The sequence below is a fragment of the Hemicordylus capensis genome, chromosome 3, assembly GCF_027244095.1.
Source record: "Hemicordylus capensis ecotype Gifberg chromosome 3, rHemCap1.1.pri, whole genome shotgun sequence".
NCBI lineage: Eukaryota > Metazoa > Chordata > Lepidosauria > Squamata > Cordylidae > Hemicordylus > Hemicordylus capensis.
Window position 1 is genome coordinate 236,625,457 of NC_069659.1, and position 14,120 is coordinate 236,639,576.

Consider the following 14,120-nt stretch of genomic DNA (forward strand, 5'->3'; position numbering starts at 1 on the left):
AAGGGGAGTGCAACCCCATCCAGAACTGGTTGGATCCCTTCATCCCAATTGGCTCTCCTACTGACCAACAGCACCTCTGTCTTGTCTAGATCCAATCTCAGTTTACTAGCCCACATCCAGCCCATCTCAGCCTCCAAGCCCCGATTCAGGTCATCCACTGCCTCCCTAGGATCAGGTGATAAGGAGAGATAGACCTAAGTGTCATCTGCATATTACTGACAATGCAGTCCATGTCCCCAGATGACCACTCCCAACGGTTTCATGTAGATGTTGAATAGCATGGGGGACAAGACTGAACCCTGCGGGACCCCACAAGCCAATGGCCAAGGAGTTGAACAATAGTTCCCCACCACCCTCCCCACAAGAAAGGACCAAAGTCACTCGAATGCAGTGCCTCCAATCCCTAAATTTGAAAGGCGGCCCAGAAGGATACCATCATTGATGATATTGAACGCTGCTGAGAGGTCCAGCAGAACCAGCAGGTACTCTCAGTCCCAAATCCAGGATGGAAGCCAGATTGAAAGGGATCTAGATAATCCATATCATCCAGTACCATATCATGCAGCTGAGACACCACCACATGCTCTGTCTCCTTGCCTAAAAAGGAAAGGCTAGGAACATCTGTATTGACCCCAGAAAATATATTTACTAATGCAAGCTGGGGGCATAATCCTATTTTCTGGTTTGTAATCCTGCACATCTCCATGAATACCCCTGTCCAAAATGATTAGACCCTAGGACCCTAGGACAAGTCCACCAAAGATGAAAATATGTACCCTTTATCCCACAACCACTCCAGCAAAGCGGAGAGCAGTCTTTTTGGATGTATGCTATTTTTAGTGGGGTCAGGTAGCATCTGCGGAAAAATCTGAGGAAGTTCTTCATAATTTGGACCAGAGGAAGTAACTGACTTCTATTTCCAGACACATTTATTCATGCAAGCTTGTAATTAGACTTATAGAATCTACCATTGTTTTAGAACAATGACAGCTTCTATAGATAGATACTTTGCTTCTAATCTGTGTTGTTTTATTGTAAACTGCCCAGAGATGTGAGTTTTGGGCAGTATACAAATGTGCTAGATAACTAGCTATCTAGCTAAATAAATAAATAACGTATGCACATCCTTTCCCCCTCCCAGCATGTAGGGGTGCCATTTGTTAATCATGGGTGGGGGGGGCCAGGTTGTCTGCTATTGTTCCTGTACATGTGGCTCAAATTCTAGCTTAAAACTATCCTTTAAGGCTGTCCATACGAGTAGTGTGGAGAGCCTAAAGGGGTTTTGTGGGGAAAGCAGGCTTGACCCACTCTCCCCGCAGATGAGCTGGGAGTTCGTCCTGGGGAGGCCGGATTAGGAAACATAGGAAACATAGGAAGCTGCCATATACTGAGTCAGACCATTGGTCTATCTAGCTCAGTATTGTCTTCACAGACTAGCAGCAGCTTCTCCAAGGTTGCAGGCTGGAATCTCTCTCAGCCCTATCTTGGAGAAGCCAGGGAGGGAACTTGAAACCTTCTGCTCTTCCCAGAGCGGCTCCATCCCCTGAGGAGAATATCTTACAGTGCTCACACATCAAGTCTCCCATTCATATGCAACCAGGGCAGACCCTGCTTAGCTATGGGGACAAGTCATGCTTGCTACTACAAGACCAGCTCTCCTGGCTGCCCACACGTTTACCGGCAGGGCCTCTTGGTGCCCGGAAGTCCCAGCGTGCCCCATGCGAGTGCTTGTTGTCACCTCCTGTTGGGGGGGTGTTGTGTTACATGTGAGTTGCCGCAGTGCAGAGCCACAGCACAGCAACACACAATCAAAGAAATGAGGTTAGTGGGGCACGCAAGCTGCTAACCTCGTGGGGGGGGGGCATTTAACTCGGCTTGCTGCTGGGAGCCACACTGCTCTCATTGCAGTACACGACCAGTCGAAATGGGACTAAGCTCTCTTAGCCCGGTTTCGGCTGGTCGGGAGAATAGCCTCTTTAACTAGTAGTATACATTAACTCTTATTTAAACTAGTATTTTTAGCTGTGCATAGAGAAGTGATTTGGATGAACCATCCCCCCCTGTGATGAATGAACAGCACTCCTTCACAACAAGAGCAGGGAAAGCCATGTGTACTCATGGTGTGGATGCATGTCCTTTTCTCATTAAGTCAAGCCAGCAGATGAAGTATCATTCAAACCAGCTACTTGAAACGTTCTGTTCTGGTGAATGGATCCCTAGTCCATACTCCTTGCTGCCCTCTCAACCCAACTCAGGATGCCACACAAGAGGCTGAATTAAAGATCACAGAAGTGAGCGAGCAAGTCACTTGCTTTTGCTGAGTCAAGGTCAGGTCCCTTGACCAGAGTACTCACACTTCAAATGTCTCACCTACAGGCCCAAAATAAGCTACAGTTGACCCTGCCAGAGCCAATGCAGATAATCTAGAGACTGCAAGAGGTAGCGGTGAAAGGAAGAGAAGCTCATATATCCTGTACATACAGCTCATATAGGCTAACAGCTCTCTAAGAACCACGACATTTGCTGACACACACAAAAATATCAATTTATTATCTCACTGAACTCCCAGAATTTGGAAGAAGATTGAATGGATGGCTCAATATGTTTAGAACCACTGTGCTCAGTCATTATTAATTAGGATTATAATTGCTGAGCTGCTGGTGTCTTTCACACAATTGTAGTCATCTTTCATTTTCTCAGCAGTCTGAAGGCTGCTTAAAGCTGATACCCTGCTTTATTATTATTTTTTAAATCCCTGTAATATTGTAAGGATTTTATGTGGGTGGGAACCTAATGGTGATTCCATCATCTATCCTGTGAGATATTACTCTTACAATATTTAGGAGGTTGAAAATATATGGATATTGTGACAAGAACAACTAGATGGGAGATAGGAAGAGTAGGAATTTTTGGTGAGGAAATAAACAATGTATCTATATTGTCATTACAATGGAAAGTATGATGTTTGGTATGATAGTGGCCTGATTCCAATGATCCAATAAACCATGATTTGCTGAAATGCTGACCATGGTTTGTTGGATCATCAATGGAACCTGAGCAAGCACCAAGCCCTGCATCTGGGCGTATGTGGTGAATTGGGGATAAGGGTCGACAGGCACTTGGGAAGTGGAGAAGGTGATCTGAGTTGGTCAAAAGGGAAGAGGATAAATATGGAGGGAGGCACTCCTAGGGGAGGGGCTAGTAAGAGCCTCCTGTGATCTGGGCAGACTGTATGAAATGCAAATAAAGGAGAGGGTGCTTCTGTAGGAGAGATGTGGGCATGACTGGGGTTTGTGGATGGGGCTATAGCTCAATGGTAGAGCATCTGCTTTGCATGCAGAAGATCCCAGATTCAGTACTTGACATCTCCAAATAGTGCTGGGAAAGACTTTTGTCTGAAACCTTGGAGAGCTGTTGCCTGTGAGAATAGACAATACTTAGCCAGATGGACCAATGGTCTGGCTTGGTTCGCATTTATTTTGCACTGGATCGGTATAAGGCAGCTTCCTATGTTCCTATTTCCTCCTTCCCCTCTCTCTCTTACCATATGCACCCAACTTGGGGGAGGAATATTGGTTTGTTAAAACACAGCTCCATGTGTCTCCTGAAGACACATAAAGGTGGTTTGATTGGGCCTTATAAACCAGGATATGAAACCAGGCGTTTTCACATCCTGGTTTACAAGACACAGTTAAACCACAGCTCCTGGGTTCAGACAGCACACAAACTTTAGCATACCAGGATTCTTGTGCACCCAAGGTAGAAGCTCAGTGCTCATTTGGGTCACATTCCCAACCCAATACTTCATTTTTTGATTGCCTGAACAGGGCCATATTGATGCCTTTCCCCTAGGATCTTTGTCAAACATATGGTGCTTATTTCAGACTGGATATGCTTAGAATATCCCTTATTCTCAAGTGCCGAAGTTTAAGCCCCAGGACTGTCCACAGCAAGCTCCTGTAGCTTGTACAGGATGCCCCCATTTCTATTGCATCCCTAGTTGGGGCAGCAAATTACAATCTTAAAAGGAAAATAAAAAGTGGTGCATACAGGTTCAAAATTTGCTGCCTTCTCCAGGGACACTCTCTGCATTTGTGTCTATGTATTTACATTCACACATGCTTTAGTACTTTAAAAAACCAGTGCATGTGTATTGGGGGGAATGACAGCTAATACCAACTTTGTTCTGGGTAAGGATTAGGAAGCACATGAGACATTGCTTATCAATTGCCTCGATTTGATTAGATCTGATAGTGCATGCCTTTTGAACATCTGGTATCTCTCAACAGGGTTGGTTGAGATTATACCTTACCAGGCCACGCAATTATAAGGGGAGCATGTGTAGAGCAGCCATTCAGATTAATAGCCCTTCCCCCCATGATAGAAGAATGTGCTGAGAGAGCATTGAAACATCCACGGAAGACATCGTAATGGGTGCACTCTTGGCATGCCCCTTTCTAATCATATGGCCTAGTAAGGAAGGTATGGGCTGAACTGGCCCACAGTTATTTTACTGAAACCTGTTACAATCCTATTTAAGTTGACCCCTGCTGGAAGACTGGCAACATGGAACTCAACAATCCAGCAGCTTTATTCTGTGGCATTTGATGAGCGCTCCTCCTCTCTACATTTCACATCTGTGTCTTGTTGCCATGGGTGAAATGGTTGAATTAAAGGTTCTTAGCCCCCTGGTGTTTCCCTCATTTATGCCTTATAGCTTTTTCTTCTGAAACTCGTGGTGAGCTCGAGACAGGATTACATTCTACACAAGCAAAGCTCCAAAGCTTTGTCTGATGTCCATGCCTTTATGTAGTTCTTGTTTGTCATCTTTTCTTTACACAGGATTTCTATGAAAAGATAATGAAAGCAGCTGGCTTTTCTGCCCTCCTCCTGAATAGTATTTGCAGAAACTGTATTTAATGCAAACCCTCCCACTTCCTGGCTTATACTTCTGTTGCTATCCAAATTAATAATAAACATTTGTCTGCACATACTCCTTAGGCTTGAATGTTCCTTGGACTTCCATGCAAACCAGCATTCTATCAATGCTCTAAATTAGCAACACCCGGCTTACTTATAATCAGATGAAGTTAAAAGGCACTCCTGCTTCAGTGAACCAGCAGGAATGTTGTCTTCTCCTGCAGGGTGTTGATATCTGCTAACAGGGTGTTTATGGGCAGGACAGATAATGGTGCAGGAACACTCTGCAGGTCCCAAGTCAAACATTAAGCTGGTTTAACCGGGAGACTGTATTCAGTGCCAAAGGTTTTGGTTTGGCAAGACAGAGTAATTGGAATTGTTCCAATCTAAATGCTTATAGGAACACAGGTAGCTTTCCCCATGAGGCTAGGGTTGAGACATTGCTACCTGGAGTCAATGTATGTGGAATCATAAAAGAGTTAAGAAAGCAGACAGACAGAGGGACTAATTGTGGGACACAGAGTGAATGCATTGAATGAAGGAACAGCTAACAGGAAGTGACTCAGCCAGCTGCTGGGAGAGAGTGGAGGAGGGACGAGAAAGAAGCGAAGTTGGATTGTTCAGTCAAATACTTTATTCATTTTATTCTGCCTGGCTCTTAATTAGTTAGAAACTCCACGTGCAACATCTATCTTTGGCACCCATTCTAAAGGAGAGGTTGCTGCCCCTATACTCCCTGCCCTGTTACTTTCTGGGTTCTGTCACTTATCCTGTTTATCTGCTGAAGCAAGCAGGGCTTTAATTGTGGTTCCAGGAGACGGGGGAGAAGGTTGAGAAATGGAACCCAGAAAAGCGTGGGTAGGGAGGCACAGCAGCAGCAGCAGCAGCAGCAACTCCTGCTCCTTCATAATGTGAAAACTCCTGCTCTTTCATAATGTGAAAAGGCTCTCTACATTGCTCAGAGTCAGAGCATAATTTGAACTAGGGCCTTGAATCTGTTTTGAGTGCCAGTGTTTAGCCTTTGACTAGAGTCCTATTCACGTTATGTTCAATGTACATAAATCTGTGTACAATGCATGTACATGCAGTTATTCACACATTGCATTTGATGTACACTTCATAATAAATTTCGTCTCTGTACTCTGCACTTGAGGGGGCCTGTACCTGGGTTCACTTTTAAAATGAGCACATATGCAGTCATTCACAAAAGCTCTATTCAGACATTAAGTTGTACTATGTACAGGTGTCTGTTTTTGTGCAGTTGACCAACTGTACATGCCTGCCTATAAGCAGTAATGGGCTGGATGAGGGATAATAAATTGAAGCTGAATACAAGCAAGACAGAGGTGTTCATTGTGGGGGATCGGAATTTAAGGGATGAGTTACACTCCCCCAGAAGGAACAGGTACACAACTTGGGAGTGCTCTTGGATCCAGGCCTCACCATGGTATCTCAGGTGGAGGCTATGGTCAAGAACGCTTTCTATCAACTTCGGCTGATTCGACAGCTGCATCCATTCCTTGAAGAGAATGATCTCAAAACAGTGGTGAATCAGCTGCTAACCTCCAGACGCGACTATTGCAATGCACTCTACGTTGGGCTGCCTTTGTATGTAATCTGGAGATTTCATTTAGCTCAAAATGCGGCAGCCAGATTGGTCTCTGGGGTAACCCAGAGAGATGATATTATGCCTGTCTTAAAACAGTTACACTGGCTGCCAATATGTTTCTGGGCAAAATACAAAGTCCTGGTTATTACCTTTAAAGCTCTGAACGGCTTGGGTCTGGGCTACCTTAGAGAGCGCAATTTTTTGTATGATCCCCATCGCTCATTGTGGTAACCTGGAGAGGATCGTCTCCAGTTATCACCGGTATGTCTGGTAGCAACTCGGAACCAGGCCTTTTCTGTAGCTGTTCCTGGCCTATGGAATGCACTCCCGGCAGATATCCGCAGTTTAGGCTTGCTGTTGGCCTTTAAGAGAGCCCTAAAAAACTTACTTGTTTGGCCTGGCCTTCCAAGGTTTGTAAAAAAATTTAAAAGTATTTTAATTTATGCTTTTTAATTCTTTTTATGTTGTTTGTAGCACTGTGTTTTAAATTGTGTGTGTTTTTATGTCTTTTAAAATTTGTTGTATACCACCCAGAGTCTTTGGATGGGGTGGTTTATAAATGTAATAAATAAATAAATAAATAAATAAAGTGTGAATAAGTGAATGTGCATACAGATCTGTACATGCATACAGTATACACCAATTTTACATGTGTTGAACATAATGTGTGAACAGAGCTCTCTCAACCTAACCTACTTCATAGAGTTGTTGTGAAAGAGAAACTCAAGTATGTAGTACACCACTCTGGGCTCCTTGGAGGAAGAGCGGGATATAAATGTAATCATCATCATCATCATCATCATCATCATCGACATAGCAATACCAGGGGATAGCAGAATAGAAGAAAAAGAAATAGAAAAAATCACCAAATACAAAGATCTACAAATTGAAATTGAAAGGCTGTGGCAGAAAAAGACCAAAATAATCCCAGTGGTAATTGGCGCCCTGGGTGCAGTTCCAAAAGACCTTGAAGAGCACCTCAACACCATAGGGGTCACAGAAATCACCATCAGCCAATTACAAAAAGCAGCTTTACTGGGAACAGCCTATATTCTGCGACGATATCTATAACAATTGACAATAAAATTCAGCAAGGACTCGATGTCTGGATAAAACAAACCAGTCAATAACACCTGTCTGACTGTGTAAACAAGAAATAATATACATGCACAGACATCTGTATGCATGTATAAAGTCATACCTGAATTGGGTCTATGTGAAATAATTATTGAGAAAAGGGCACAGACATTTAGAATGAGAACAGTTCAGCCTCTGAGAACCAGAAAACCTTTGACAGCTCAGACCCTCTGTAAATCTGCAAGCAAATGAGGCAGTCACTCACTGCCATAGGCTTCATTGCTACTACAAAATCTACTTGTGCACTAAAATATAAATGTTGGAAGATAGGGCACTGTGTACAATATGTCTGGAAATTGCACAAACTTGGACAGAAATAGAAAAAAGTGAATGAATCTTATGTAGACCACCTTGTTTATGTGCTCTCCTCCAAAATCTTAATCTTGGGAGAATATACAGCTACTTAGAAACTAGGTTCATGCACAACTGATCCAGCAATCAGAGCATCCTTGATACTAAGAGAAATTGCCACAGAAATTGATGTCCTCCATTAACTGAGACTCCTGAGGGGATGGAATCTAATAGGATCGATAAAGGCCACTTTCAAAATCTTGCATAATTCTGTTTTCAACCAGAGCCACAGTGGCTCTAAAAATGTACCTGATTCATGACCCTCCTTTTTACTTGCCCCAGGGCCTTTCAACCTTTGTAGTTATTTTTATTTTATTTTTAAACAATGCCTCAGAGTAAAACGTGAATCCATAGCCTTGAGCATCAAAATTCCAGCACCAGAGAGTTAGCATGAATCTTTTCGCCTACAGCAAGCCCTGTGGCAAAGAGAAAGCAACCTGGCCCTGTTCAGATTGAGGTGGTTTCAGAATTCTTCTGCTGATAATTGGAGTTGCCAAATGACCAGAAGAAAATGGCCTAGCCTGTTCTTCTTTAAAAAAAAATCTTCTGTACCAATTGCCAGAATTTCTAGCTAGTGTTTTAAATAAATAGGAACATAGGAAGCTGTCATATACTGAGTCAAACCATTGGTCTATCTCGCTCAGTATTGTCTTCACAGACTGGCAGCGGCTTCTCCAAGGTTGCAGGCAGGAATCTCTCTCAGCTCTATCTTGGAGAAGCCAGGGAGGGAACTTGGAACCTTCTGCTCTTCCCAGAGCAGCTTCATCCCCTGAGGGGAATATCTCGCAGTGCTCATACATCAAGTCTCCCTTTCATAGGCAACCAGGGTGGACCCTGCTTAGCTAAGGGGACAAGTCATGCTTGCTACCACAAGACCAGCTCTCCTATCACCATTTCCACAAACACACTTTTCAAAGGATGCAGACACATTGAAAACATGTAGCGGGAAACTAAGATCACAGCAGCAAGCCCTACTCTTTAGTGAGAACATCCTACACATGTTCACTATTCATTCATTCATTCATTCATTCATTGCATTTATATCCCACCCTTTCTCCAAAGAGCTCAGAGTGGCCTACATGGTTCTTCCCTCCTCCTTGATCCTGCTGGAGTTCAGGCAGATCATCACAACAACCCTGTGAGTTAGGCCAAAAGAATGAGACTGGTCTAACACCACCCGGTAAGCTTTATATGTGACACTCTAACCACTGCAGTAGTGGTTATAGTGTCGGATATGGTGATTAAACCACACCAGCTCATGACTGCCCTTAAGACACTGAGGCCATTCGCACAATCAAAAACTGTGTTCTACCCAGGTTTGGGAGCTGTGTGTGCTCCCAATTTTCAATTGTGTGGAAGTAAGGTAGGAGGAAAACCTGGGTAGCTTTTCCTCCTACCTTGCTTACACACAACTGAAAATTGGGAGCACACTCAGCTCCCAAACCTGGGTAGAACACAGTTTTTGATTGTGTGAATGACCTCCCTATATGCATGCAAACTGTATGTATATAGGCTCCATATGTGTGGTCAGCAACCATACGGAAAGCAGGGTCTGACTCTGTGTACAAGCCTATGCATGTAGGTGCTGTAACTGCCCCCTGCCCTGAGGCTGGGTTACAGGCAGCTGGATGGTAACAGAAAAATATGGCCACTTGGCCATGATAACTGTGGGAATTACACACCCACTCCCTTGCTCTGCTCTTTTGTCCACATCAGAACACAAGGCATGGACTCAGTCCGTCATATCTGTCAGCAGCAACCATGGGAGCAAATGGAATGCTTTTGCCATTAGCTCCACTCCCATGGAAATCTGCCAGCAATGCTACCAACCAAATCTGGCTCCACCCACCAGCCCTGCCTAGAAACCAGAATGTTTTAATTCAAAAGTTGGCAACCTGCCTTATAATGATTTCTCCAGCAAAACTCATTGCTTAGTTTGTGAGTTGCACAGAAAAAAATGACTGTATTGTGAGGAGAGGTCAAGTAAGCCTTTGAGTAGGACAGGATTAATCCAGTCTAGAAATATGGGACATCAAGATTTAAAGTCCATTTTCCCGACCAAAACGGCAGTTTATGTGCTGTGTTTTTTACACATACGCATTAAAATGGACTCTTTCTCATTGCCGAGGCTCTTGGCTGCACTCCAGGAACAGAGATATAAACTGCTTCTTGACAAATGTTTGCTTCAGGTTTACAACCATGTTTTCCTTAGTAACGCCAATGCAACAGAGCAGAAGGGTGTGATTTCACTCTGTCTGAACACACCCACCTCCCTATTTACCTAGTAGCTGTACAAACAGAGAAAAGGTTAGATGCAGCTTTGTTAACTTACCATGAGGTTGCTATTCAGGCGGTTGCAGTTGCTGCCTTGCCGTGACAAGCATAAACAGAAAGGACCACGATGCTATAGGCAAGATAAAATGACCTGTTTCAACACCAACCTGTTATCTTGTTGTCCCATATTTCTTTACTGGATTAAACCTGTCCTGCTCGACCTTCTCCTTGATAACGAATTGTTTAATCCAGGCCTACAAACAAGTATATAAAAGTATTATCAAAGTATAATTCAGGAAAGTTGGGTTCATATCCCTAATGGAATATAAAACTAGCAGGTTATTCAGAGTTGAGAAGCCTCTCGGTAACAGAGACCAAAGTCAAGAGCAGGAGGCCCCCTCTCAAGAATGTGGGTTGAGAAGCCCACCAGAGATAACAGGTACCAGGAGTGGTCAAACACACGCCATTAGCTAAATTCCTCAGTCAGCAGAAAGAGGGTCTTGCTGGTACGAAGAGATACCATAGGGATTAAAGTTGTCATAAAAGCCAGGTAGTAACTCATCTTCTCAGGCTCTAGATGACACCTCTGGAATATGTAAGTTTAATAACTAATAACGTGTATTAATCGCTTTGTTGATATGCTTGTATGTTTGAGACCTATAAAAACTAACCAACTGTATGGCTCGGGCGTGCAGTATCAGCTAGATGCTCTCTGATGATACTCGTGCCTTTCATGACATGAAATAAAAGCTTTTTTGAGCAACGCACCCTTGTTGTTTGACTCCATTCAGTTAGACAGCAAGTATATCGGCAAGAATTGAGCCTAATCTTCTTTGGTTCTGGCAAGACGCCCCATTCCCTATCCACGATAGGAGGATGAAAGCCAGTGGCTGAATCAAACAGGAAGGCTAGATTCTAGAGGTTTTCCCCGCAACATCCTCATAGTACCACTTTGCAATGAATGTCATGTGTCTACATATCTCACATAATACCTGGTTTAAAAGCTCATTGGAAACACCCCAGTTACAATTAACGTTTGTTTGTTTGTTTAACACATTTTTATACCACCCAAAACATATGTCTCTGAGCAGTTTACAACAAAACAAAAGAGATGACAAGAGAAAAGGTTAAAACATTTAACCTTTAAGGCTTAATCAGTTGTGTGGTGGGCTAAAGGCCCTGCCAAGGCAGCATATCTAGGGTAAATTTAAGGGTGATGGCATGCCTGGAGCCAGCACCCATCAAGACTAGGCCACTTCACAGAGCATGGGTGTTAGAAGGGCTACAGGGCCAAATCTCAGACTCAGCATGATTCTTTATCGACCCTTACCCACTGCTTTTCCAGTACTCAGGAGACTAACAGAGATGGTGAATTAAGCATGATGGAAATAAGTGAGCAGAGCACTCTTGTGAGGAGTGTGTGGCAGGTCTTTTACAGTGAGAGGAGGAGAATTATTTCTCTTGCCCAAGTACCTGACTGGCAAATTTTGGACAGAAGGGAGTCTGCTTTCAAGGTGGCAAAGGGCATTTTCACTGCACATGGATTTCCTGGAGTAGTTTTAGGAAACATGCTTACTGTATATTACATATTTGGCATTATCTTGGAAATGCTTCACACACATACACTGGAAGAGGAGGTTGTCTGCAAAGGAGAGAAAGTGGAGAAGGAACAAACAAGGGAGAGCAGACCATTTTCCTCAGGATTACAATGGCAAAGTCTGGACTGGAAGCCACACACTCTGCCTCCAACATCCAAAACCTGGCCCTACTGCATTTTTCCAACTCAGAAGTGGTCGGTATGAGGAGTTAAACTAGCCTAACCCTTCCCGCATCCACTGCATTCTCCCTTTATTTTCCACAAACAGCTTCTTCTTCCCAGCCCAGATTCCAAACCTGAGCTTGCAGCAGAAACAAGGATCTGGGACCTGAAGAAAAATGGCAGATGGGGAAAGGGGTGGGGGAGAGAAAATGGCAGGCTAGGGGAGGGTTAAGTGCAGTTCTGCTGCAGTCACTTCTCAACTGGAAATCACACTCTCCCAGGTGCACTGTGCAAAGGAGAAGCAATGGCCTAGGTTTGAAGTCACATTTTTTCTGAGGCAGAATGTATTGTTTTGTCTTGAATGGCTTGTTCGATAACTGTGTAAGGGAGAGAAAAGATGATATTGCATGCTAGGATCATGAGCAAATTTGCATCTGTCATCCTAACAGATAACTCATGGCTGATAAGTCTAATTTTAGCCCACTCGCCTTGACAATGTGGCTTTCAGATCAGATGCTTGGTGCTTTACATGATGAAGTCTTATTGGAGCTTTGGTTTAAACATTATTTCCCCCACCCTACCAAAAAGGACGTGATTAAATTATGTGTTGACAATGTAGTCACTTCAAACAAAAGTCTGATATGACTACTTTTTAAAGAAGCTGCTGTCACAGCCTTTTAGTAGAATTCTCTTGAGGGGGTTTTAAAGACATGGCTCGTGTCAGGCCTTAAAAATACAGATTTTGTACTGTCCTCCTGGCAATCAAATAGTGGCAGAAACGGTTAGCAAAAGGTGAGTAACATTTGAAATAATACAGATTTGGAAACATGCTCATATATTCTTAACGAGTGTGATTTTGTGCAGAAATGTCCACCTTTTTGTTGGACGAGATTAGATCCTGAGAGAAAACCAGAACTTAGGCTAAGAAAGGGGGGATTGCTTACAGGGCACTGTAACCTTCTGTGTGTCTGCAATTTGGACTGCAAATATTATTATTTTTTAATTATTTACAACTTGGTCCTACCCCACAGCAACTTCCATGGTGCAAGCAGCACTTTGCACACCATTGTTCAAATGCTGTCCTTTGACCAAGGAGGAGAGACCACACAACACTGGAAGAGCAGCACGTGCTTTGCAATGGTAAGGGTAAGGATCTAGAATCAGACTCTGGCAGTTCTAGTTAAAATAATCTCACATAGCAGGACTGGGAAAGGTTTCTGCTCAAAAGCTAGAAGTGTAGGTTTGCCAACTGTGACTGAAGCTATTCTTGAAGATTTTCTTTCCCCCAGTATTTTTCACAATATCCGCTTGTTAAAATCTCCCAAATGATTTTCAGAAGTTACCTGGAGATTCATGCTGATTCCTGGAGATACTAGGGCAATCTGGGAGGATTGGTAGTAGTCCTGAAGAAGAGCCATTGTTCAAGACGACCATACAAATGGCTCAGTGGGCTCATTCACTGTAAGACAGCTTCATACGTCTTGTTTGCCCTATACAGCTTCCTTCCTTCCGTCCTGCAAATATTAGCCAGCGCACTGGAGGGTGACAATTGCTCTTATAAGCCTTGTGGGCTGCCTCAACTGCACCACAGGTTTGGTATGCATGAAAGTAGCAAGCCAGATTAATATTATTAGATTTTGTGTTGGTCTATGTAACTCTAGAAGCATAACTTAGTCTATGTTGTTAGAGGAACCAGAAGCATGCTGATCATGTGAGCAGAGAACAGCTAGTACAGCCTATTTAGAATCAATGTATTGGGACTAGCTTAGTTCGGCTTTCTCAGTGTGAGCCAATAAAGCATGGGCTCCTCCTTGGTTTGGGCGTTTTCCCTTTTCCTTTCCAGGTCCACCAGTAGCAGAAAAGGGCTCTCTCTGGGAAGGAGTGAAAGAGGCCTTCAATTCTCACCTGAACCCGGCTGAAGACAATGGTCTTTTTACCTAATAGATTTAATGTCTAAGTGTCACCAAGCTGAATGAACACATTTTGAGGAAACTGCATCTATGATACGCGAGTTATTTTGTGTGTGTGTTAGACAATAAAAATCATTTAACTTTCTTGGATGTAAACTGC

General features: G+C 43.4%; 1 protein-coding gene across 5 annotated transcripts in view; it reads right to left on the reverse strand.

The window, feature by feature from the left end:
- Positions 1 to 10,493, reverse strand: part of MICU1 (mitochondrial calcium uptake 1) — a 256,008-nt gene extending 245,515 nt beyond the window's left edge. For all 5 annotated transcript variants that reach the window (XR_008318809.1, XM_053305650.1, XM_053305647.1 and 2 more), the window contains exon 1: positions 10,459 to 10,493. Coding sequence is in view for 4 of the 5 variants with exons in the window: in XM_053305650.1 (XP_053161625.1) it covers positions 10,459 to 10,478 (20 nt within the window). In the remaining variant the exon portion in view is untranslated. The remainder of the gene's footprint in view (positions 1 to 10,458) is intronic.
- Positions 10,494 to 14,120: the final 3,627 nt, after the last annotated feature.